This window comes from Coregonus lavaretus, assembly GCF_964263955.1.
Source record: "Coregonus lavaretus genome assembly, chromosome: 22".
NCBI lineage: Eukaryota > Metazoa > Chordata > Actinopteri > Salmoniformes > Salmonidae > Coregonus > Coregonus lavaretus.
The window spans coordinates 25,189,436-25,215,664 of NC_140009.1; the positions used below are offsets into that span (position 1 = coordinate 25,189,436).

General features: G+C 42.3%; 1 protein-coding gene across 2 annotated transcripts; it reads left to right on the top strand.

Moving 5' to 3' along the window:
- The first annotated feature begins 18,055 nt into the window (after positions 1-18,055).
- Positions 18,056-24,896, top strand: LOC311150065 (complement receptor type 2-like). Of its 2 annotated transcripts, none has more exons than XM_084187332.1 (14): positions 18,056-18,205; positions 18,352-18,555; positions 18,928-19,024; positions 19,101-19,174; positions 21,442-21,663; positions 22,000-22,179; positions 22,280-22,453; positions 22,713-22,958; positions 23,089-23,274; positions 23,598-23,694; positions 23,817-23,890; positions 24,066-24,245; positions 24,442-24,621; positions 24,734-24,896. In XM_084187332.1, the coding sequence occupies exons 1-14, from the start codon at positions 18,151-18,153 to the stop codon at positions 24,745-24,747; spliced, it is 1,983 nt and encodes a 660-aa protein (XP_084043458.1). In that variant the 5' UTR covers positions 18,056-18,150; the 3' UTR covers positions 24,748-24,896. The 2 variants fall into 2 exon arrangements, 1 of the variants encoding a protein (XP_084043458.1); XR_014615068.1 differs by having other exon boundaries at positions 18,072-18,205; positions 24,542-24,621.
- Positions 24,897-26,229: the final 1,333 nt, after the last annotated feature.

A 26,229-nucleotide genomic window follows, 5' to 3' on the forward strand; every position in this document is an offset into this window, starting at 1 on the left:
ATGCAACATAAGCTGAGTTGAACTTTCTTTGGTTGATGACTCAACCATTCCTCTGAGTTCAATTGGGCAGCATTCTTGAAATACTTTAGCTGAGTTGAAATGGATATTCTAGAAGCCTCGCATCTGGCATATTTTCCCCTTAAATTACTTCCATATCTTAGCCTGCTTCAAAAAATCTTCACTGAGATTTCCAATCCAGAATACTGAAGACGAATCCATCTCTGTCATCATCAACAATTGGTAAACCTTTTCCTTTGGCACTTCTACCAGACAGCCGTCTGATGTACATCTTATTGTACAGTTCAACTTACACAATGCATCTCTTCCCAACAATGCAATAGGTGTATGTTCTGATATCAGTATGGGTATTGTAATTTTTTAATTTTCATAGCAGAGCTCAATTGGTTCCTTAAGAGTAATCAACTGTTTTACTCCCTCAAATCCCTATCCTAATTAGTTGATTGGACATAGTGAGATGTGTAACATCTTCAGGCTGAACACAGATAGAAGCCGTTCCGCTATCCACCATCACTTCCAATAGTCAGTTGTTTATTTTCACCTCAATTGTTGGATCTTTTTCCCCTAACTGGTGCTACCAGCTGACACCCCCCTTTCGGATCTTCTAGGCACCCCTAGAATCCTTGCTCCTGGCCCCTATAAGGGTTCACCTGTCCTCCAGATGATCTTCACTTGCCCCTGTATCTTCCTCTGAAATTCCCTCTTGTGTTTCCTTCTGGCCCATTGCACTCACAGGCAAAATCACCAACCTGTCCACAATCATAACACACTTCTGAAGATTGTTGGAAGTATGGCTTAAATCCTCCTCCTCTTCCTAAGCCTTCTCGTCCTCTTCCTCTCCAATTCTGTGTCTGTCCAGAAAATGGCTGTGGATATGAAACAACTTGTACCACTAGTTGTGGCTGGTACAATTGCATTTGACCTGGTTCAGTTGAAGCTGTAGCAGTGATTGTTGATTTGGTGCACACTGATTCTTCATAACCAAAGCTTATTTCTTCTCCTTCTTATTCTCCCCAGTTGTATTTCATTGAGTTTTCTGAGAGTTTCTTGGTCCTGTTCTTTCTAGTTGTGTTCCTTTTTCCTGTACAGATCCACTTGATGGGCTATATGATCTATATAGACACCTTTTGTCATGCTTCCAAGTCCAACCACCTCTGCCAGTTTGCTCCTTACTTGTGAGGGCAGTCCCATCTGCAGTTTAGCTCTCAAAATTGACTGCTCAATTTGACTTACATCTGGATCATTTCCGGTAATATTTCTCCACACTTGATGAACTCTTGACACATAGGCTCTCTGATTTTCTTGTTGTCCTAGTGGGTCAATCAGAATGTTGTCAGGATACACATTTGTTGGAAACGTATCTTTCAGTGCTCTCCACAGCCGATTTCTACTTGCAGCCAACAATTCAGGGTCATTCACTGCAGTCCCCACATATCTATTAAGTCCAGCTCTCTGAAAAATGTCTTCCATATCTGGAATCCCAAGGAGATTAGCCAAAAGTCTCTTAATGTCTCCTATGGCAGACTGTGTTCCCACCGTCATTTCTTCAAATTTTGAAATCCAAGGATATGCTGCATCTTGAAGAGTAGGCAGCTTCTCAAGTATATCTGACATATCGGTATTCTTCAAAGGCTTATATTCTAGGTTCTGTCCTCAAAATATCATCTGGCATCATCTTCTTACTTGTGCTCTCTTTCCTTGGCCTCAATGTATACTTCTTCTCCAATTCTTGGGATCCTTTTCTCAGCAGTTTTTTCTTCTGTATCTTCAGCTTCTTGAGTTGTTCTTCCAGTTCTCTTACTTCTTCTAAATTATTCTCCTTATCCAGGCATGATACACATCGGTCTATATCTCTTTCTATTTATTTTGTGCTAATCATTGTAGGATAAAATCCTCCTGAAAGCACCTTTCATCTCCAAATCTTCATCGCTTTCTCCATCTTCACTTTCATCAGAGATCAAATCTCTTCCTTCTTCTTTCATCTCCCAACTTCCATCTCCCCTTCTTTCCTTTCTTGCCAACCTCCTTCTGATCACAGAGTCATATCCACCCATGATCTCTTCTGAATCACTCTGATCATCATCATCATCTTCAAGTTCCATCCTCCTGAACCTCACTCCACCCTTAGTTTCTAGACATCTCGTTTTCTTCTTACTTTTGGAATTTGGATTCATCTTTATAGTTGTTTCTGCTTCTCCTCTCTCTATTATTCAAGCACTTTCATTATGTTGATGACGTCTGGATTAAGATTCCCTTCCACTGGCCATGGTTGTTCAATGTCAGGCCAACGTTTATTCCACTTTCCAGATAACCTTGCAATACCATTAACTAAAGGATTACTATTTTCTACTACATCAACAGGAGTAATTACTTTCATAGTTTTGATGTCCTTTTTCCCCCTTGTAACAACTCTTTTATATTCCTTTATTGTGAATTATTTTATTATTTTAGACTATGTAGCTTATTTTTCCCTCCCTTTTTTCTCTTTTCTTTTTTTTCTTCCCAAATTAATTAACCAAATAATTAATTAATTTATTTATTTATTCATCACTTTATTTATTTACCCATTTTATTTTATTTTATTTTACCAAATTATTGATTAGTGGCAATCTTACCACATCCGATCAGGAAAGTAAATGAAAGTAGTCAACTTCAGAGCAATCCAAAAAAAGAAAGACCTCTAATCCAGCAACACTGCAGCACTCACAAACCAATTGCTTAATAAGCACCCAATTACCTTAATTTTACAGAATAATGTCAGTGCTGGATTTCCCCACTCAACTCTAATCAAACCCAACTCATTCACAAAAACTCCAAAATGCAATTCTTAATTACATCAATTGATCAGTCTGTTGCCAAGTCCCTGTCAAATTGTCACAACATGAAATATGCTAGGCACCCAAAATATCCTCTATGGGAAGGTAAGTTTTGTGAATAGAACAGTACTAGCCTTGATTTTACTTGATCCGTTGCAGCACACCCTGTCGCGTTATGCACTCGTCAGCACCTCCTCTCTCACTCTGTCTCCTCCTTATCGTCTCTCATATCACAGAAGAACAAAGAACAGACAATAATTTAGTATTTTATGCACTCATTTACATTTACATTTACATTTACGTCATTTAGCAGACGCTCTTATCCAGAGCGACTTACAAATTGGTGCATTCACCTTATAGCCAGTGGAATAACCACTTTACAATTATTATTATTATTATTTTTTTTTTTTGTTGGGGGGGGGGGGGGTAGAATGATTACTTTATCCTATCCCAGGTGTTCCTTAAAGAGGTGGGGTTTCAAATGTCTCCGGAAGGTGGTGAGTGACTCTGCTGTCCTGGCGTCGTGAGGGAGCTTGTTCCACCATTGGGGTGCCAGAGCAGCGAACAGTTTTGACTGGGCTGAGCGGGAACTGTGCTTCAGCAGAGGTAGGGGAGCCAGCAGGCCAGAGGTGGATGAACGCAATGCCCTCGTTTGGGTGTAGGGACTGATCAGAGCCTGAAGGTACGGAGGTGCCGTTCCCCTCACAGCTCTGTAGGCAAGCACCATGGTCTTGTAGCAGATGCGAGCTTCAACTGGAAGCCAGTGTGCAGAGGAGCGGGGTGATGTGAGAGAACTTGGGAAGGTTGAACACCAGACGGGCTGCGGCATTCTGGATGAGTTGTAGGGGTTTAATGGCACAGGCAGGGGGAGCCCAACCAACAGCGAGTTGCAGTAATCCAGACGGGAGATGACAAGTGCCTGGATTAGGACCTGTGCCGCTTCCTGTGTAAGGCAGGGTCGTACTCTCCGAATGTTGTAGAGCATGAACCTACAGGATTGGGTCACCCCCTTGATGTTAGCGGAGAATGACAGGGTGTTGTCCAGGGTCACGCCAAGGCTCTTCGCACTCTGGGAGGAGGACACAACGGAGTTGTCAACCGTGATGGCAAGATCATGGAACGGGCAGTCCTTCCCCGGGAGGAAGAGCAGCTCCGTCTTGCCAAGGTTCAGCTTGAGGTGGTGATCCGTCATCCATACTGATATGTCTGCCAGACATGCAGAGATGCGATTCGCCACCTGGTTATCAGAAGGGGGAAAGGAGAAGATTAGTTGTGTGTCGTCTGCGTAGCAATGATAGGAGAGGCCATGTGAGGATATGACAGAGCCAAGTGACTTGGTGTATAGCGAGAATAGGAGAGGGCCTAGAACTGAGCCCTGGGGGACACCAGTGGTGAGAGCACGTGGTGCGGAGACAGCTTCTCGCCACGCCACTTGGTAGGAGCGACCGGTCAGGTAGGACGCAATCCAAGAGTGACCCGCGCCGGAGATGCCCAGCTCGGAGAGGGTGGAGAGGAGGATCTGATGGTTCACAGTATCAAAGGCAGCAGACAGGTCTAGAAGGACAAGAGCAGAGGAGAGAGAGTTAGCTTTAGCAGTGCGGAGAGCCTCCGTGACACAGAGAAGAGCAGTCTCAGTTGAATGACCAGTCTTGAAACCTGACTGGTTTGGATCAAGAAGGTCATTCTGAGAGAGATAGCAAGAGAGTTGGCTAAAGACGGCACGCAATACTCCTCTGTTCACATTCGCGCTAAGAAATAAGCAAACAGCTTAACTCAGGAATATGTATAAATAGCTCAATAACATTTTCTTTTTATGTATTTATTTTAAAAAAAAAATGTTTTAAATCCGTCAACATATCTCTCATTTATTAATTCAATAGATCTCAATCAAATAGTTTCATCGTTAAGCAACAGCCGATTTAACAAACAGAACACTCCATTCGTGTGTAAGTCTCCCCCTCCTTCTCTGTCTGCTCTGAGTCTGCGTCTCCCAGCATCTCAGTGCAGGCAGGGGAGTGGCATATTTGCTCTACGTAACTCTAAACTCATAAAATCACACGCATGCGTAGTTCATTCACCAATGCGATTTCAGAGTGAGAAGAGCTCCCAAGCAGCTCTCTCCAAGCTAAACAGAAAGTAGACAGATCTGCTGTCGCTCCATTATTTCCCCCATATACAAACAGTAACACTTAACAGAACTCACAAACCAACACAAAACATAGAACACAAATCCTACTCTCTTCCACACACACACACACACTATTTAAGAGGCTTATTTCCGTTCCTACGGACCTCTAAGGCAGCATTCTACCTCCATCGCGCCATTTTTTCCTTTGTTCCTAAATTTCTGCTACCTTGAGTTCGCGGATATTCAATGAGCGGTTACATCGAACATATACCTCGTCAGCTATAAGTCGAGCGGTAACTTGCAACCGAATGTATGTACCACAATCTCCAGTTCCCAGAACTGACCTCAAAAACCAACCTAATGAGCTTTCAGGATTTTCGGCCCATCCTAATGATCGCCTCTTTTGAGGGCTTGCCATAGATTCGCGATGTCCTAATTTGTATACATTTTCCTTAGTTCCTGGCCTTTCCTTCATTACATTCTTTTTTTAATTTTATTCAAGCAAAATATCCCTTTGTCCAGTATTATCAATTCTTATAGACACTCCCCCCTGTTTGCGTTGTTACCAGCGCAAACCAATTTAGAAATTTAGAACGGACTCTTATCCCACAGCAAATAACAGCAAAGCACACACGCAAGTTCTTAACGGTGCATTCATTCAACGCACACACACGCAGACACACGAACTGACCAGTGCCCAAAGTAGTGAGAAAACTCACCCTTATCTGCCGGACTCTGGAGCGAGAGTCAGCTCGGCGCCCATGAATGGAACACTGAGAAAAGACGCAACTCGACCCAAATACCTCGTTGCCATTAATGTAGTGTCGAGACCTTTTTTTTTTTTTTACCAAACCTTTTTTGATATACTAAGAGGACCGTTATTAGCATGTTTTAACCACTCCTATGTAAATGGTAGATTATCTGACACTCAAGAAGAAGGTCTGATCTCATTATTACTGAAACAGGATACAAGTGGAAAATATAAAGATCCAGTCCATTTACAAAATTGGAGGCCCCTTACACTTCAGTGTTGTGATGCAAAAATCCTAGCAAAATGTATAGCGCATAGAATTAAAAAGGTATTGTCGGATATTATTAATTCTAATCAGACAGGTTTTTTACATGGAAGATACATTGGAGATAATATAAGGCAAGTATTGGAAACAATATAACACTATGGAAAATATGGGAAACCAGGCCTGCTATTCATAGCAGACTTCGAAAAGGCATTTGATAAAGTTCGACTGGAATTTATATATAAATGCCTGGAGCATTTCAATTTTGGAGAATCTCTTATAAAATGGGTCAAAATCATGTATAGTAACCCTAGGTGTAAAATAGTAAATAATGGCTATTTCTCAGAAAGTTTCAAACGGTCAAGAGGAGTGAAACAAGGTTGTCCACTATCGGCATATCTATTTATTGTGGCCATCGAGATGTTAGCTATTAAAATCAGATCCAATAATAATATCAGAGGATTAGAAATACAGGGCTTAAAAACAAAGGTGTCATTGTACGCAGATGATTCATGTTTTCTTTTAGATCCACAACTAGAATCCCTCCACAGCCTCATAGAGGATCTAGATACATTTTCTAACCTCTCTGGATTAAAACCAAATTATGACAAATGTACTATATTACGTATTGGATCACTAGAAAATACAATTTTTACATTACCATGTAGTTTGCCAATAAAATGGTCTGATGGTGATGTGGATATACTCGGAATACATATCCCAAAGGAAATAAATGATCTCACTTCAATAAATTTTAATAGAAAGTTAGCAAAAATAGATAAGATCTTACTACCATGGAAAGGAAAATACCTGTCAATTTGTGGAAAAATCACCCTGATTAACTCTTTAGTATTATCCCAGTTTACCTATTTGCTTATGGTCTTGCCTACGCCTAGCAAACAGTTTTTTAAATTATATGAGAAAAAAATATTCAATTTTATTTGGAACGGCAAGCCAGACAAAATTAAAAGAGCATATTTATATAATGGATATGAATTCGGAGGACAGAAATTATTAAATATTAAAGCATTAGACCTATCACTAAAATCTTCAGTCATCCAAAAGTTATACTTAAATCCGAACTGGTTCTCAAGCAAATTAGTAAGATTGTCTCACCCACTGTTCAAGAAAGGCCTTTTTCCCTTTATTCAGATTACAACCTCTCACTTTCAGTTATTTGAAAAGGAAATAATCTCCCAAATGTCACTATTTCTAAAACAAGCCATAGAAAGTTGGTTGCAATTTCAATTTAATCCTCCAGAAACTACAGAACAAATAATGCAACAAATATTGTGGTTAAATTCAAATATACTAATTGACAAAAAACCTTTATTTTTTGACAGAATGTTTAAAAAAGGTATAATCTTCGTAAATGATATCATCGGTAGGACTGGTGGAGTTATGTCGCACATGCAGCTAACAAAAACATATGGAAATGTCTGCTCTACCCAAAATTACAACCAAATAATTGCAGCCTTACCGCAAAAGTGGAAGAGGAAAGTTGAAGGGGGAGAAAGTAAGGAACTTGTCTGTCGGCCTTGCATTAAAGAACATAATTGGTTAAGGAAAACTGTGATAAATAAAAAAGTATATCAGTTTCACTTAAGGACCAAAGGATTGACAGCAGTCCCATATAGATTGCAAAATAGTTGGGAAGAGATCTTTGACGTACCGATCCCATGGCATAGTGTTTATGAACTGACACGCAAAACGACACCGGATTCAAAAATTAGAATCTTTCAATTTAAATTATTATATAAAATTCTTGCTACCAATAGAATGTTATTTATATGGGGGATACAATCTTCCCAGCTCTGCAGATTTTGCTGTGAAGAGATAGAATCATTAGATCATTTGTTTTGGTTCTGTCCATTTGTAGCTTGTTTTTGGACACAGGTCCAGGAATGGCTAAAGGATTGCAATATTTACCTGGAACTAACCTTGCAGATAGCATTACTGGGTGATCTGAAAAGTCATAGTCAATCAATCAATAATATAATAATACTTTTAGCAAAAATGTTTATTTTTAATTCACAATCTATAGAAGAGAAGAGAATAGAAAGGTTCAGAACTTTTGTAAAACATCACAGTACGGTTGAAATATATATGGCAAATAGAAATCCTATATGGATGGTGTTAAGAGATAGATGGGAGGTATTGAATAGAGTTGAAGGATGGGACTAATAACAAATAACAACAAATAATAACAAAGATAGCTAATAATGTAAGCATACTGTGTCCATAATAAGTATATAGGTTGTATGTTGGGAGCTTTTGGGAAAGAGCACAGTTAGAAAGATATGGCATTTAGAAGCAAACCGGATGGACATCATGAAAATGATCGGAGAGGTTGAGAGTAGAAGAAGTTCAGGAGCAAAAAAATAAATAAATATATATATTTTTATATATATATAGATATAGAATTATTGTAAAATTAACTCTGTCCATAAGGTGTAGATAGTAAGTATAGACCGGAAGTAGAGGCCTGGGCGTTGTTGTTCACTAATTTACTCCAAGTAGGGAAAGGATGGTGGGGTTGAAAAGTAATAAAGGGGAATATATATATAAAAAATAAAAATAAACATGGGGGATTGGAAGTGATGCAGACAATTACATTGATAGAAGATACAATCTATCTGCAATATTAAGCTGATCCATCCCCCCGAAAAAAAAAGAAAAAAAAAGAAAGAAAAAAATGTGGTGTCGAGAAAACGATGCTGAGATGCTGAGAGAACAAGGAAATCCACTGACACTGTACTTTGATTATAAAGGTTTATTATATCAAAACATTTCAGCGTCAATTTACAGATATCTGCAGACATCTGGAGAATAACCGGTCCAATCTCTAATATGTTCTTCTCCCCTCCTTTGTCCCAAACCATAGTATAGATATCCTATGTAACCTGATATGAGTGTTTTCCCCTACAGACCAATCCCAGGACTCCACCTAACAGACTTCCTCTGTTTTAGGGTGCCCCTATAGAAATACTCTCCAGATGCTCCCTTAAGCTGAGTCAACATCCTCTAAGACCATTTGCAACCATCAGCAAAGTCATAAATTGTTCGGACACTACACTACATTGTAGAATAATAGTGAAGACATCAAAACTATGAAATAACACATATGGAATCATGTAGTAACCAAAAAAGTGTTGAACAAATCAAAATATATTATATATTTGAGATTCTTCCAAGTCGCCACCCTTTGCCTTGATGACAGCTTTGCACACTCTTAGCATTCTCTCAGCCAGCTTCATGAGGTAGTCACCTGGAATGCATTTCAATTAACAGGTGTGCCTTGTTAAAAGTTAATTTGTGGAATTTATTTCCTTCTTAATGCGTTTGAGCCAATCAGTTGTGTTGTGACAAGGTAGAGTTGGTATACAGAAGATAGCCCTATTTGGTAAAAGACCAAGTCCATATTATGGCAAGAACAACTCAAATAAGCAAAGAGAAACGACAGTCCATCATTACTTTAAGACATGAAGGTCAGTCAATCCGGAAAATTTCAAGAACTTTTACATTTTAGTCATTTAGCAGACGCTCTTATCCAGAGCGACTTACAGTTAGTGAGTGCATACATTATTTTTATTTTTTCATACTGGCCCCACGTGGGAATCAAACCCACAACCCTGGCGTTGCAAACGCCATGTTCTACCAACTGAGCTACATCCCTGCTGGCCATTCCCTCCCCTACCCTGGGCCAATTGTGCGCCACTCCATGGGTCTCCCGGTCGCGGCCGGCTACGACAGAGCCTGGATTCGAACCAGGATCTCTAGTGGCACAGCTAGCACTGCGATGCAGTGCCTTAGACCACTGCACCACTCGGGAGTTTATTTATTTTAAAGTTTCTTCAAGTGCAGTCGCAAAAACCATCATGATGAAACTGGCTCTCATGAGAACCGCCACAGGAAAGGAAGATCCAGAGTTACCTCTGCTGCAGAGGATAAATTCATTAGAGTTACCAGCCTCAGAAATTGCAGCCCAAATAAATGCTTCATAGAGTTCAAGTAACAGACACTTCTCAAAATCAACTGTTCAGAGGAGACTGCGTGAATCAGGCCTCCATGGTAGAATTGCTCCAAAGAAACCACTACTAAAGGACACCAATAAGAAGCAGAGACTTGCTTGGGCCAAGAAACACGAGCAATGGACATTAGACCGGTGGAAATCTGTTCTTTGGTCTGTTGAGTCCAGATTTGAGATTTTTGGTTCCAACCACCGTGTCTTTGTGAGACGCAGAGTAGGTGAACGAATGATCACCGCATGTGTGGTTCCCACCGTGAAGCATGGTGTTGGGGTGCTTTGCTGTTGACACTGTCTGTGATTTATTTAGAATTCAAAGCACACTTAACCAGCATGGCTGCGTGCAGCGATACGCCATCCCATCTGGTTTGCGCTTAGTGGGACTATCATTTGTTTTTCAACAGGACAATGACCCAACACACCTCCAGGCTGTGTAAGGGCTTTTTGACCAAGAAGGAGAGTGATGGAATGCTGCATCAGATGACCTGGCCTCCACAATCACCCGACCTCAACCCAATTGAGATGGTTTGGGATGAGTTGGACCACAGAGTGAAGGAAAAGCAGCCAATAAGTGCTCAGCATATGTGGGAAGTCCTTCAAGACTGTTGGAAAAGCATTCCTCATGAAGCTGGTTGAGAGAATGCCAAGAGTGTGCAAAGCTGTCATCAAGGCAAAGGGTAACTACTTTGAAGAATCTAAAATCTAAAATATATTTTGATTTGTTTAACACTTTTTTGGTTACTACATTATTCTATATGTGTTATTTCATAGTTGTTATGTCTTCACTATTATTCTACAATGTAGAAAATATTAAAAAACAAAGAAAAACCCTTGATTGAGTAGGTGTGTCCAAACTTTTGACTGGTACTGTACATGTCACACAGCTCACTTTGGGTATGCACTTCATCCCACAAGTCCAGAGATACGAGTGAGTCCAGTTGTTGCTCTCTGCCACTGTTTGAGGGAGACTGCAAGTGTTGTGTGACCTGTATAGTCAAAAGTATAGGCAGATGTCCAGCCCCCTAGTAAATCCCTAGCAACCTATCAGGGCACAGGTCACACAGGTCAGAGAGAGTTTGAGAGGCAGGTTTATGGTACCCCCTTGTCACGAATTCAGTCGAGGCTGCCCCTCCTCCTTGCTCGGGCAGGCTTCGGCGTTCGTCATCACTGGAGTACTAGCTACTACCGATCCATGTTTCTATGTTCGACTTGTTTTGTCTTTATTGGTCACACCTGTTTCCCATCATGTAGTTATGTCTTCCCTATTTAACCCTCTGTCTCACACTGTGTGTTGTGCATGTTTGTTCATGTTTTGGTTGTCGTAAGTGAACGGGTTTGTTCCTCCCTGCGTGGAGGTTTGTTCTTTCTATTACCTACGAGTAAAGTATGTTTTTTCGATTAGCTCTGTGTCCTACGCCGGACTTCTTCCTACCGCATTACACTGACGCCTTGACAGAAACACGCACCAAAATATGGAGTCAGCAGGTATAGCAATGCCAGCCGGATCGATGGAGGACCGTGTCCAACAACAAGCGACCATGATCCAGGCTCTCGGCACCGCTATGGAACGAGTGGTGAATACTATGGAGCGATGGGAGAGAGGAGGTTTCCCTTTACTTCTTCCAATTACACCACCACCTACACTGCTGTCCACCGTTTCACCATCTGGGTCCAGTGGGTTCGGCTCTCGCTCCCGAGGGCATATGACGGTACAGCTGCCGGGTGTCAGGGTTTTCTGCTCCAGGTAGAGCTCTACCTGGCAACCATCCACCCGGTTCCCTCGGGATACGAGAGCGTGTCCGCCCTCATCTCCTGTCTGTCCGGTAAAGTGCTCGAGTGGGCCAACGCCGAGTGGGGAGGAATAGACGAAGCAACTGTAAGTTATGAGGAGTTTACCTGCCGCTTTAGGGCGGTATTCGATCATCCACCAGCGGGGAGAGTGGCGGGTGAGCGTCTATTCCACCTTAGACAGGGGAAGAGGAGTGCACAGGAGTTTGCCCTCATCGACCACTACCGTTGCAGCTTAAGGGAGGATGTTCGTCGGGAACTGGCCTGCAGGGACACCAACCTTAACCTGAACCAACTGGTGGATATGTCAATCCGACTGGATAACCTGTTGGCCACCCGCGGACGTCCGGATCAGGGGCCGTCCATTCCATCCCCCAGTACCTCCGACCCTACCCTTATGGAGCTCGGAGGTGCTGCTCTTAGGGAGACCAGTAGAGGGGCCGTCCCCTGCACCAACTGTGGCCGCAGAGGACACACTGCTGGTCGGTGCTGGGGAGGGTCTTTAAGGAGTCGAGGCAGTAGGCAGAGCACTGGTGGACCGTTTCAGGTGAGTAGGCACCCAACTCACCCAGAGCTCCCTGTTGCGCATATGTGTATAGATGTTGTATTTCCAGAGTTTTCTTCTCATTCCCAGCATAAGGCGCTAGTAGATTCAGGCGCAGCTGGGAACTTTATTGATCGTCAGTTTACCCGTAGGTTAGGGATTCCTATTGTGCCAGTTGATGTGCCCTTCCCTATACATGCCCTTTAGGGTCTGATTAGGGAGGTCACAGCTCCACTCTGGATGAAGACGCAGGAGGGGCATGAGGATAAAATTAGTCTCTATCTGATTGATTCTCCTGCGTTTCCAGTGGTGTTGGGGCTTTCCTGGTTAACCTCTCATGACCCCACTATTTCATGGCAACGGAGGGCTCTCAAGGGATGGTCAAGTCAGTGCTCGGGGAGGTGTGTAGGTGTTTCCGTAGGGGCAACTACGGTGGAAAGTCCAAACCAGGTTTCCACCATGCACATTCCGCCTGAATATGCCGATTTGGCTCTCGCCTTCTGTAAAAAGAAGGCGACTCAATTACCACCCCATCGACAGGGGGATTGTGCGATAAACCTCCAAGTAGGTGCTGCTCTTCCCCGGAGTCACGTGTATCCTCTGTCACAGGAAGAGACGGCGGCTATGGAAACATATGTCACCAAATCTCTGAGGCAAGGATACATTTGGCCTTCCATTTCCCCTATGTCATCGAGTTTATTTTTTGTGAAGAAGAAGGATGGTGGCTTACGCCCGTGCATTGACTACCGTGGTCTTAATCAGATCACTGTAAAGTACAGCTATCCACTACCTCTGATTGCTAGTATGATGGAGTCATTGCATGGGGCGCGCTTCTTCACTAAATTGGATCTCAGGAGCGCGTACAACCTGGTGCGTATCCGGGAGGGAGATGAGTGGAAGACAGCATTCAGTACCACCTCTGGGCACTATGAGTACCTCGTCATGCCATACGGTTTGATGAATGCTCCATCAGTCTTCCAATCCTTTGTTGATGAGATTTTCAGGGACCTGCACGGACAGGGTGAAGTGGTGTATATTGATGACATTCTCATATATTCCGCTACACGGGCCGAGCATGTGTCCCTGGTGCGTCAGGTGCTTGGTCGACTGTTGGAGCATGACCTGTATGTGAAGGCGGAGAGATATGTCTGTTCTTCCAAGAGTCCATCACCTTCCTAGGACACCGCCTGTCCGCGTGAGGTGTGGAGATGGAGATTGACTGCATTTCGGCCGTGTGTAATTGGCCGACTCCAACCACGGTGAAGGAGGTGCAGTGACTCTTGGGTTTTGCCAACTACTACCGGAGGTTTATCCGGGGCTTTGGTCAGGTAGCGGCTCCCATTACCTCCTTGCTGAAGGGGGGACCGGTGCGTCTACAGTGGTCAGCTGAGGCGGACAGGGCTTTTGGTCATCTGAAGGACCTGTTTACTTCAGCTCCAGTGTTGGCTCATCCGGATCCCTCCTTGGCATTCCAGGTTGAGGTGGACACGTCCGAGGCTGGGACAGGTGCTGAACTGTCTCAGTGCTCGGGTACGCCACCAAAACTCCGCCCCTGTGCTTTCTTTTCTAAGAAGCTCAGTCCGGCGGAGCGCAACTATGATGTGGGGGACCGTTAGCTGGGGTTAAAGCTCTGAAAGTGTGGAGGCCTTGGCTTGAGGGGGCTAAACACCCTTTTCTCATTTTGACTGACCATCGCAATCTGGAGTACATCCGGGCGGCGAGGAGGTTGAACCCTCGCCAGGCAAGGTGGGCCATGTTCTTCACTCGTTTTGTGTTTACTCTGACTTACAGACCAGGTTCCCAGAACGCTAAGGCAGACGCCCTGTTCCGACTGTATGACAGAGGAGAGGTCCATTGAGCCCACTCCCATACTTCCGGCGTCGTGTCTGGTGGCACTGGTGGTGTGGGAGGTTGACACGGACATCGAGCGGGCGTTACGTACCGAGCCCACTCCCCCCCCCCCCCCCCCCCCCAGTGTCCAGAGGGTCGTATGTACGTGCCGCTCGAGGTTCGCGAACGATTGATCTATTGGGCTCACACGTCACCCTCCTCTGGTCATCCTGGCATCGGTCGAACAGTACATTGTCTTAGTGGGAAGTACTGGTGGCCCACTTTAGCCAAGGACGTGAGGGTTTATGTTTCCTCCTGCTTGGTGTGCGCCCAGTGTAAGGCACCTAGTCACCTGCCCAGAGGGAAATTACAACCCCTACCCGTTCCACAACGGCCGTGGTCCCACCTATCGGTGGATTTTGTTATGGACCTTCCCCCCTCACAAGGGAACACCACGATCCTGGTCGTTGTGGATCAGTTTTCTAAGTTCTGCCGTCTCATTCCTATGCCAGGTCTCCCTACAGCCCTACAAACTGCTGAGGCCCTATTTACATACGTCTTCCGGCACTACGGGGTACCTGAGGATATTGTGTCGGATCGGGGTCCCCAGTTCACCTCAAGGGTCTGGAGGGCGTTCATGGAACGTCTGGGGGTCAAGATCAGCCTGACCTCAGGTTTTCACCCTGAGAGTAATGGGCAGGTGGAGAGAGTTAACCAGGATGTGGGTAGGTTTCTGCAGTCCTATTGCCAGGACCGGCAGGGGGAGTGGTCAGGTTTTATCCCCTGGGCAGAGATGGCCCAAAACTCACTCCGCCACTCCTCTACTAACCTTACTGAGAGTAAATAGAGCCAACTGATTTATTTACATGGTTTTCAAAGCGTCACACCAGGGTAAGCCTACACGAAACACAGCCCTTATTTTAAGTGTTTCTAAAATCCCCTATGGGAAAAATGAATGGTGGAAAATTGTTCCTAATGTTTTGTCCACTCAGTGTACTCGATCGTATACTTTGAAATAAATCTAGTTGATGATCCCTGCACTACAATTTCATACTGTGACATAATCTTGCCTCTGCTTTTTGTGGGCAGAAGTTAGAAGTTTATAATCCTACTAAAATGGGAGTGTTGCTCTAGGTGGACGTGCTATAGGCTGGATCAGAAATGTGGGTGAAATTGAAGGATGGAGAGTGGAGGGGAAATCGGTGACGAGAAAGAATAGGCAGCTATGACAATGTTAATTTAAACAAAACATTTTCTGTAAAGTAAAAAAAAATTTGCATCTTGTGCCTGTATCTTTGGCTTCGAGATTTGTCCCCAAAGTAAAATTGGCCGTTGAGTCAAAGGCAGGGGCGGTGTGTTCAATAGGGCGATATGGGCGACGCACTGCCAAACGGGAAAAGGAAGGGATTTTTTTTCTAATCAATTATATCATGGCAACAGTAGTTATCAGTGTTGTAATCTAGACGCCTGATCTGCCACAGTGCCACTAAATGTCCAATCAGGGTAAAGTCGTGCTTCAAATGCCCCCCCCCCCCACTTTTGGGGCGATTTCAGTCAGGTTGAAAATCGCCCAGAAGTCTGTCATAGACTCCCATGTAAAATCTATTTTTTTCAAATTTCAGAGCTTTCAATACAATCTCTATGGGTGTCTGAGGGCTTGCACTTACGCGCTTTCGTCATACGTAACGTAACCATGAATGAACGTAACTAAGAAAAGACCGGGTAGCAGCCTCAATCAATTCACTACTATCAAAATGGCTAGGCTTCAGTCCAACTCGATTGTGTCTTTGAAAGAAGTTCCTTTTTGTCGGCGAACAAATGAAGATAAATTGGCAACGAAACAATTAGGACCTCCCAGACCAAATTTTATAATTCAACAGGTTTCTACTAAAGGGGGGAAGTCCTACACCCGAGGATTTTCCAAAAAATGGTACGAACGAAAAAATAACATTGCCACTCAACTGGATGAGGGATACAGGCTAGCTGTCCGCCGCCACAACGATGAGGTTAGTGTTGATAATCACAAGTTTACTGGAGAACTGAGACCAAGTAGAGACTTTGGACAGGGTGGATATGGTTATATTGCGATATTGTCAATACAGTATATCGTAAAGTATCACTATGTAACTCGATTTCTTTCACCCCAATCCCTCAAATTAACGGTAAATAACTGAATTGTTTGCCCCACATTTAGCTAAGATGATTAGCTAGCCAGCTAAAATTTTGTATTTAGTTAGCAGTCGCATCTACAATAGTTTACTGTCAATAACATGTCTCCAAAAATGACGTGGTGTCTCCAATTGTGTTGACATTTTACAATTGCGATGCGCATCCATGAGTATCCACTTTCTGTAGCTCAGCTGGTAGAGCACGGCGCTTGTAACGCCAAGGTAGTGGGTTCGATCCCCGGGACCACCCATACACAAAAATGTATGCACGCATGACTGTAAGTCGCTTTGGATAAAAGCGTCTGCTAAATGGCATATTATTATTATTATTATTATTATTCCAGCCTTGTGTAGGTCTCCAATCTTGTCCCTGACATCCTTGGAGAGCTCTTTGGTCTTGGCCATGGTGGAGAGTTTGGAATCTGATTGATTGATTGGTTCTGTGGACAGGTTTCTTTTATACAGGTAACAAGCTGAGATTAGGAGCACTCCCTGAGATCAGTCAATAAATGATTCTGGTATTGACTTATATGCTGCCCCTGTCTTCATGTTGTTGCTGGACATATCTTTTTAAAAATGTGTGTAGGTCACCTAAATCATCAGAAAAATTGCCCCCCCTGAGAATTTTTTCAGGAGCCGCCACTGGTCAAAGGGCTGTCTTACACCTATCCACTCTTATTTGACAGACATGGGTGCGATACAAATTAAAGGATACAATTGGATATGTAAAACATACAACCCACTGGGCACAGACGTCAGTTCAACGTCTAGTTTTGATTTACATTTGCTTGAGTTGTCAACTAACTTGAATTCAACATGAAGTAAAAAAAAGTTGGGTGAAAACAATATGAAATGTCTTTATGTTGATGACTTTTTGCAAATCCAATTAGTTTTCCACATTGATTCAACATCCTCATGTAGATTTTGGGAGTTGAAATTATGTGGAAAGATGTTGATTTAACCAGTTTTCTGCCAGTGGTGAAAAAAGTAAGCAATTGTCATGCTTGAGTAAAAGTAAAGATACCTTAAATAAAATTACTCAATTAAAGTGAAAGTCACCCAGTAAAATACTACTTGAGTAAAAGTCTAAAAGTATTTGGTTTTCAAAATACTTAAGTATCAAAAGTAAATGCAATTGCTAAAATGTACTTAAGTATCAAAAGTGAAAGTATTAATCATTTCAAATTCCTTATATTAAGCAAACCAGACACCACCATTTTCTATTTTTATTTTAAGGACAGCCAGGGGCACACTTCAACACTTAGACATAATTTTAAAATGAAGCATTTGTGTTTAGTGAGTCCACCAGATCTCTTGATAACTGTGGGAATTGGACCATTTTCCTGTCCTGCTAAGCATTCAAAATGTAATGAGTACTTTTTGGTTGTCAGGGAAAATGTATGGAGTAAAAAGTACAGTATTTCCTTTAGGAATGTAGTGGAGTAAAAGTGAAAGTTGTCTAATATAAATAGTTAAGTAAAGTACAGATACCCCAAAAAACGACTTAAGTAGTACTTTAAAGTATTTTGACCGAAGTACTTTACACCACTGATTTTTGCCCTGTGGGAAACTTTGACTCACTCCTATTTTGGAGTGTCTTGATCCACTTATCAGACATGATTTCTGAATGTCATTGGAAAAAATCATTGTAAGCCAAGTAGTTGACGTAAATAAAATTATGAATAGCCTAGCTGCGTAGGCCTTGCAAGGCTACTCCCCCTCCAACTATAAGATACAACTCACTCGAGATACTATTTCATTAAGCGCAAAAACATTTCAACGGCTAAGCGTACAGATCCGAATGCACATGAAACGATGAATCTGGGATATAATGTCGTGTTCTTCTTATCAATTGCCCTATATGACTCAGGTAAGGTTGTTGTATTCGTAAAAATAACATTGCACAGTCCACTCTAACACAGACAGTGTCATTTGTAGCATATTTACATATTCATCGGATGAACGCAGTGATTTAAATTGCCACTGTTGCTGATGTGGCTCATTTGTACTAAACAGCTCAAGTTCCATCGAAATGTGGTCCGCCGTCGTCCTATCCACACACGCAAGTCGATGACATATACCTAAAACCGAAAAATGGTAGATTCAGCCATGGATATAAAGTCGTCTACAGATGCGCGGAGGGCTACACTCCGAACAGTCGCATTCGCTCTATCAAGTGTGAAGCTGGAAAATGGACACAACTAAACATGAAGTGTGAAAGTAAGTAATTGCCTACAGCTAAGCGTTTAGATCAGTATATATTGTTATTGTGCATAACACTGGTTCAATGAATGTCATGTCATCATATCATTATGGTTGTAACAGTCTCTGGGATGAGATTGTTGTGGCAAGGAGATGTCATTTGACACTTACATTTACTGGGGCCTTATGGTGGTTGCAAAGAGAGAACATTTGGGAATAACATTTATATTCAATCCAGTCATTGAGGACTGCAGTGTGCCTGTCTTAGTGCTTTTTGGCACAAAAACTTCCCTGTGGTTATTTATGTTGAGTTTGGCACAGTATCTCAACCTGGATTCATTCCCTGACTGCCTTGCTGTTTTCTAATGTGTACCCTCCTCCTCTCTTCAGAGAAGAACTGTGGATCTGCTGGGGAGTTATTCAATGGGTACTTTAAATATATGGGGGCCTTGTTCGGGGACAAGGCATATGCAGTGTGCAATGAGGGGTAAGTAAGTGTCTTGAATGTAGTGAAATAGGGCTATAGCCTGAGCTTTTTCATAATCTCTGTGATATTTGCACAGGTTTACACTGAAGGGGATGGAATACAGAATATGTAAGGACTCTGGCTGGAGTGGAGAGATTCCCACTTGTGAAGGTATGTACCGTTCAATGATCAATCGTAAAGTAATATGCAGCAATAAGGTCTGGCCCTTTCTAAGTAGGACATAACATGCATCCTAATCAATTTAGTAGGTTCTGCTGTATGAAATACCAGACTGGCATGCCCTGTACTTGTCTAGGAGATTGTAGGCACGACACGCCAAGGTCCTGTTGTTGAGACTTGACCATGTTGGCCTTGGACATTCAGTCCGTAATTGTCCCATCCTTACAAAAGCATTATAATGTAATGTAAACAAATGTTCCTTTAGGCTACCACAGCATGGATAGTAATGTCCTATCTAATGTACTGTAAGGGTGATTTCTCACCAAACTAGAACAAAACAAGACCATTATTTTTTTTGATTTTCACAAAAGTTAATCCATAGAAGGTTCCTTTGGAGGAAGGATTGTTGACATATTTGCCAATTGTATCTTAAAGCATAACTGAGAAATAATAAATTGAAGTTGGAATATTTGTGACATTTTGGCCTAACCCAGGCCTCCTTTAAATGGGCAATCTGCTGCTACATCATTTTTTAAAACGTATAAATGAATTATATGTACCCATTGAATCTTATAGAATATAACTTATAAATGCCGCATAGGCTTAGTTCAACTGTCTTGCCCCATCAGAACCCAAAAGATAAGCTTGTTTTACTCCAATGTTTGTAAACAAAGTAAATGTAAACAAACACTATGTAGCCTTATTACATGGTTAAAACTATCATGTTGATATCATGGATGGTCAGTCCTTGCATCCATAGCTCTGTCTATGAATTTGAGAGTGCTTACATTTCTCCAGCCCCATCCCTCAGCTTTTTACCGAAACAGGGCCGGGAAAAACGCTTTGTTATTGCTTCAACTGCTTATTACTGCTTTAAGACTCCACAATGTTTTATCTGTAGGTACTACAAAGTAAACATTGGTGTCATATGAATATCAATATATTGTTGAACATAATAAACTCTATGGGCATATCAAAGTTCCAGAGTGGGATCTCTGCTACTTTTAGAGTTATGATCAAGGGGCCAGCGTTCTTGTCTAGAAGCACAGTTTTGACTGCGCCTACAGTTTTGCTTTGGTACTGCAGTTTGTGACGCCTGGCCCAGAAAGACCGTTTCATAAATGGCCACATAGAGAAGTGAGATATGAAAATTCCTAATAAGACACTTTAGTCATCACCTTTGTGCACAAAACATCCATTGAATTATTCAAATAATTTCCACTCAGGCAGATTTAAAAAAAATATATATATCATAGACGAAGATATTAACATTTTATATTCATCCAAGGTCTGCCATGTTTTTGGATGACGTGATGACGTCGTCGCTGCTCCCTGTGCGCACTGAGTGCTAATGCGCATGTGATGTTGGTCAGTATAAACCGGATGCAACCCGGATATAGACGGTTCATGAATTGGAACTTGAGTAGATTACCTTGAAAACAACGGTCGGACATCTTTGACGCAGTTTCTAGTTCTTATTATACCTTAGTGGTTATGATCCAATTTGTAAGCATTACCAACATAGTGAATGTGAAATTGGATTCAAAATGGTCGCCCTCTGCTGGTAATTTACAGGATGTGCAGTGATACAAGTAAAACTAGGGCTTCAATTGGTTACATTGCCTACTATGCCAATTTCTCTGTATAAAATGGGCCGTAACTTTCAAACTAGCAGAGATCCTACTCTGGAACTTTGATATGCCTGTAGAGTATATTATGTTCAACAATATATTTTTTAAAATGTAGCCAACTAAAAAATGTTATTTTCAATATTCATGTTTATATTTTAAAACATTTGTAAATTAATGCAAGGAAATTGTTATTGAAATGAAATTACTACTCATATTACAGAGCAAATGGTAAATCTTCATATGACATCAATTTCTAGCTTTCTAGCGTTTACAGATGAAACATTATGGCATCTTAAAGGAGGCCTGGGTAAGGCCAAAAAGTCACAAATGTTCCAACTTCAATTAGTTATTTCTCAATTATGCTTTAAGATACAAATGTGAAATATATGTCAACAATCCTTCCTCCAAAGGACCCCTCTATGGATGACATTTTGTGAAAATCGCCCAAATCATAGTCACCCGTAATGTTGTTGTGCTTTTTACCAAAGCATGAGGTCATTGTCTCAATGGAGGCATCTGTTTTTCCTCTTTATCTCCAAGATGAGGCACACATTTTTTTCATGTCATTATAGATGCAAGAATGAATTGAACAAAACCACAGTAACATTTGAAATGTCATCATTCTAGAGGGAGGTGAACCACAAGTGGTTCCAGCAGAAGTGACCTGCCCGGCTCCTTCAGTGGCCAACGGTGTGAAGTTGAGTGAGACTGTCTCAGTGTACAGGGTCAGAGACTCAGTGACCTTGGCCTGCTCCGAGGGTTTCCTCCTGACTGGAGCCCAGCAGCTCACCTGTGGACCAGACGGTCAGTGGCAGCCCCAGCTCCCACGATGTCTGCCCTCTGTCAGAGGTGAGGTCCATCCTGGTTTGAATAACACATTGACTCAGTAGGGGTGCCCAACATCTCTTAAGGGTTCCCAAAGTTGAAATCTTTTCACTTTTCTGGGGTGTCCGGCCCATAATCATTGCTGTGGGTGCCTTGATATGTTATGGGTGTGCCTAGTCCTTGTAATTCCAACTCCCACTCTATGGAGACATTGCTGTGTCTGTTGCATAGTCTTTTGAAACTCTAATTATCATTCTTCAGTGATGATTTGTATGGAGTGCTCTGTAATGATAGGGCATGGCCGTCTGCCACAGAGAGACACCAAACTTCTATGAGCTATGTTCTTTTTTCTTTTTCTAGAGATCACTTGCAATGCCCCCAAGGCACAGGAACAGAGGTTGATCAACGGGTTGAAGCCAGTTTATAGATCTGGAGATTCTTTGTCTTTTTCCTGCAAGGACCTTTATTATTTGAATGGATCAATCACTGTTACATGTGGGGTTAAAGGAAAATGGACTCCTTCTATTCCACAGTGCACACGTAAGTATCTTGACATGATTAGGACAACTGCTATACAGACTCCGTGTCAAATGTGTTGTAACTCTGTTTTAACCTGCTTCTATCTTTTTTACCGATGTAGTGATCAAGTGCCCTATATTAAACATAACAAATGGTAGGCCATCCAGCAAGCACAGAAGACCTGGATCAAATGTAATCATATCCTGCTCTAAAGGAAACCAGCTAAAAGGTGCTGCCCTCATAACATGTTCAAGATCTGGGGAATGGATGGAGGAGATTCCACAATGTGTGTCAGGTAAAGGATCTCTAGTTTTCGAAGGCTTGAATGTACTGTAAGCCTAGTCTCTTTGTCCCTTTATAATAGCCTATGCATCTTTCCTATGATAATTTAAAACACTGACATTTTAAACTAAAATCCCAGCCGACTGGTTCAGCATTGGCATCTCCACATACCATTCATATTTTTGATTGATGTACAGTATTAGTAAATCTATCAAGGTCACATTTGGTTGTTATTTGAAAGGTTTTGTCATGTCATAAATGTCTCAATCCAGAGGGAAGACAGGCTCAAACTGTGGTTCCAGCAGAAGTGACTTGCCCTGCTCCTTCAGTGGCCAACGGTGTGAAGTTGAGTGAGGTCTCAGTGTACAGGGTCAAAGACTCAGTGACCTTGGCCTGCTCCGAGGGCTTCCTCCTGACTGGAGCCCAGCAGCTCACCTGTGGACCAGACGGCCAGTGGCAGCCCAAGCTTCCACTTTGTCAGCCCTCTAATGATGTAATTGAAATCCCCAAGCCTGATGGTAAACACAACACCAGCCAAGATCTGTCTCTATGATCATTGAAATATATAATAAATGTTATGATGCATTGGTTTTATACCAGATGTGATTTCTATCTATTGTCAAAATGGTCCATATCCCTTTCCTGTAGGCAGATGTGGAGTGCCACCGTACCTCTCCAACGCACACATTTCTGACAGCTTTAGAGCACAGACATATTTTGGTCCTGGTGACCGGGTCAGTTACAGTTGTGCCTTGGGATATGTGAGAACAAGAGGCCCTAACCATAGTACCTGCATCAGTGGGAGGTGGACACCAGTAACTCTGAGATGTGAACGTAAGAAACCATAGGAAGTAGTATTAATGATGTGCCAGAATATATGAAAGTATATGTACAGTTAGTTACTCTACACATACTTTTCATATATTCTGGCACATCATTAATACTTCTTCCTATGTACTACAGTATTTAAAGTACATTCAACAAAAATGCAACTGCGCTGTCTCAGGCAGCACGTTCAGGAGGTTGCACTTGTCTTGTTTAAGCATTAGGTGGCAGCAGAGCCATAGATTATTTATAATATATCACTCTGGAGTGAATGTTTGTGTGTTTTGTGCCTTCTAAAAAAAATTAATTTAATGAAAGTTTCTTGTCCAAAGGCAAATTATGTGGATCGGCTGGAGAGATCTCTTTTGGTCAATTTGTCTATACCGGTGCAGAGTTTGGAGATAAAGCCACAGGGGTTTGTGATGAGGGGTAAGTTCTATTCTGCTAGTATGTCTATTTGCTCTCGAGGCTACTCTCATAATTGTTGCAGTGTACAAATAAAATGATGCTTTGTCAGATGAAATCACTTTTTGTACCCATTATTACACCAGGTATCAACTGGTTGGACATGATGTAAGAAATTGCATGAATGATGGCTGGGATGGGCGTGTTCCTGTCTGTGAAGGTAGGCTGTCACATTTATTTTTTAGATAGGCTACTGCACCACACAGTATTACACCTGGGTCATAGGTAAATTGCTTTAGGTAGCTTTGCTTTAGTTTATAACATCCCTGAACTTCCAGTTCTGTCGCCATAATCGTAAAACAATTTTTATAATGTTAATTGTGTGTGTGTTTCAGCTGTGCAGTGTGCTGAACTTCCTGAGGTGGTAAATGGAGTGACAAATGGCCGTTTGGAACCACCTTACGTTTTCAGTACTGTGATTGGCTATCGGTGTCGCGTAGGTAAACTGATTGGAGCGAGTGAGATCTACTGTACCAAAGATGGGACATGGAGTGCGCCACCTCCAGAGTGCAAAGGTGCCAATAGCTGTTCAACTCTATAGCTTCTATAGCTGCACTATTTTGCTATGTTTTTATTCCCTTTAGCAAACTATGAACATCCCTTAAGTGTTGAGAACTTGGCCCTGAGAGTAATATTAAGGAACAAACCCCTCAACCCCTTTAAAACCAATAGAATAAAAGCATATGTTGACATTTTAATCTCTGTTCACAGACATTAAATGTCCCTATCCCAGAGTACAATATGCCCGAAGGACAAGAGGAATTAGAATGCCACTTGAGTTTGGTGACTCTGTGACATTTGTCTGTGATAGAGACATGGTGATGAATGGATCAGGCACCGTCACATGCAGCCTGGATGGGACATGGTCTCCTGCCCTTCCCACATGTGAATGTGAGTAATTCTGAAGGTTCTATTCACTGACAATATAACCCTTTGTAGGCTTGGCTTATACATAACTGGAGTGCATTGTATAAAATTGTCTCATTTTTTTCTTTTTTTACAGATTGGCAGCGCTGAAGGTCTGCTACCATTGATCATTATACTGAATGTTGCTAAATCAACCATTTTACCATATACTTTACCATAATAAATTAATATCCTAATGACTGTTTTCTTTAAATACCCCTTATGTCTTCTGGAATCATGTTATTAAACCCCCCCCCCCCCCCCAATAAAATATTGCATCAGAGATGACACATGAACTTTTTTTTTTTTTTTGCTCTTTCACGTTTTTGTCTGTGGAATTTTGCTCCCTTTCCCTGAGAGGCAGGGCAGCTTTGAGGGGCATGTTGCTTCAGGAATTAATGAGTCGGTGATAAACTGCCAATACGTGCTGGACGAGCCCAGCCCAACCCAAGGGCAGCACTTTTTGTACATACAGTGAGGGAAAAAAGTATTTGATCCCCTGCTGATTTTGTACGTTTGCCCACTGACAAAGACATGATCAGTCTATAATTTTAATGGTAGGTTTATTTGAACAGTGAGAGACAAAATAACAACAAAAAAATCCATAAAAACGCATGTCAAAAATTTTATAAATTCATTTGCATTTTAATGAGGGAAATAAGTATTTGACCCCTCTGAAAAACATGACTTGGTACTTGGTGGCAAAACCCTTGTTGGCAATCACAGAGGTCAGACGTTTCTTGTAGTTGGCCACCAGGTTTGCACACATCTCAGGAGGGATTTTGTTCCACTCCTCTTTGCAGATCTTCTCCAAGTCATTAAGGTTTCGAGGCTGACGTTTGGCAACTCGAACCTTCAGCTCCCTCCACAGATTTTCTATGGGATTAAGGTCTGGAGACTGGCTAGACCACTCCAGGACCTTAATGTGCTTCTTCTTAAGCCACTCCTTTGTTGCCTTGGCCATGTGTTTTGGGTCATTGTCATGCTGGAATATCCATCCACGACCCATTTTCAATGCCCTGGCTGAGGGAAGGAGGTTCTCACCCAAGATTTGACGGTACATGGCCCCGTCCATCGTCCCTTTGATGCGGTGAAGTTGTCCTGTTCCCTTTAGCAGAAAAACACCCCCAAAGCATAATGTTTCCACCTTCATGTTTGACGGTGGGGATGGTGTTCTTGTGGTCATAGGCAGCATTCCTCCTCCTCCAAACATGGCGAGTTGAGTTGATGCCAAAGAGCTTGATTTTGATCTCATCTGACCACAACACTTTCACCCAGTTCTCCTCTGAATCATTCAAAACTTCAGATGGCCCTGTATATGTGCTTTCTTGAGCAGGGGGACCTTGCGGGCACTGCAGGATGTCAGTCCTTCAAGGTGTAGTGTGTTACCAATTGTTTTCTTGGTGACTATGGTCCCAGCTGCTTTAAGATCATTGACAAGATCCTCCCGTGTAGTTCTGGGCTGATTCCTCACTGTTCTCATGATCATTGCAACTCCACGAGGTGAGACCTTGCATGGAGCCTCAGGCCGAGGGAGATTGACAGGTCTTTTGTGTTTCTTCCATTTGCGAATAATCGCACCAACTGTTGTCA

What these genes read in the sequence shown, in the direction of transcription:
- LOC311150065 (XM_084187332.1), top strand. Translation starts at nt 18,151, where the DNA reads ATGAATCTGGGATATAATGTCGTGTTCTTCTTATCAATTGCCCTATAT. An exon ending in AATTGCCCTATATGACTCAG is followed by an intron (nt 18,206 to 18,351) that starts GTAAGGTTGTTG and finishes TGTACTAAACAG; the next exon opens with CTCAAGTTCCATCGAAATGT. An exon ending in GCGTGTTCCTGTCTGTGAAG is followed by an intron (nt 23,891 to 24,065) that starts GTAGGCTGTCAC and finishes TGTGTGTTTCAG; the next exon opens with CTGTGCAGTGTGCTGAACTT.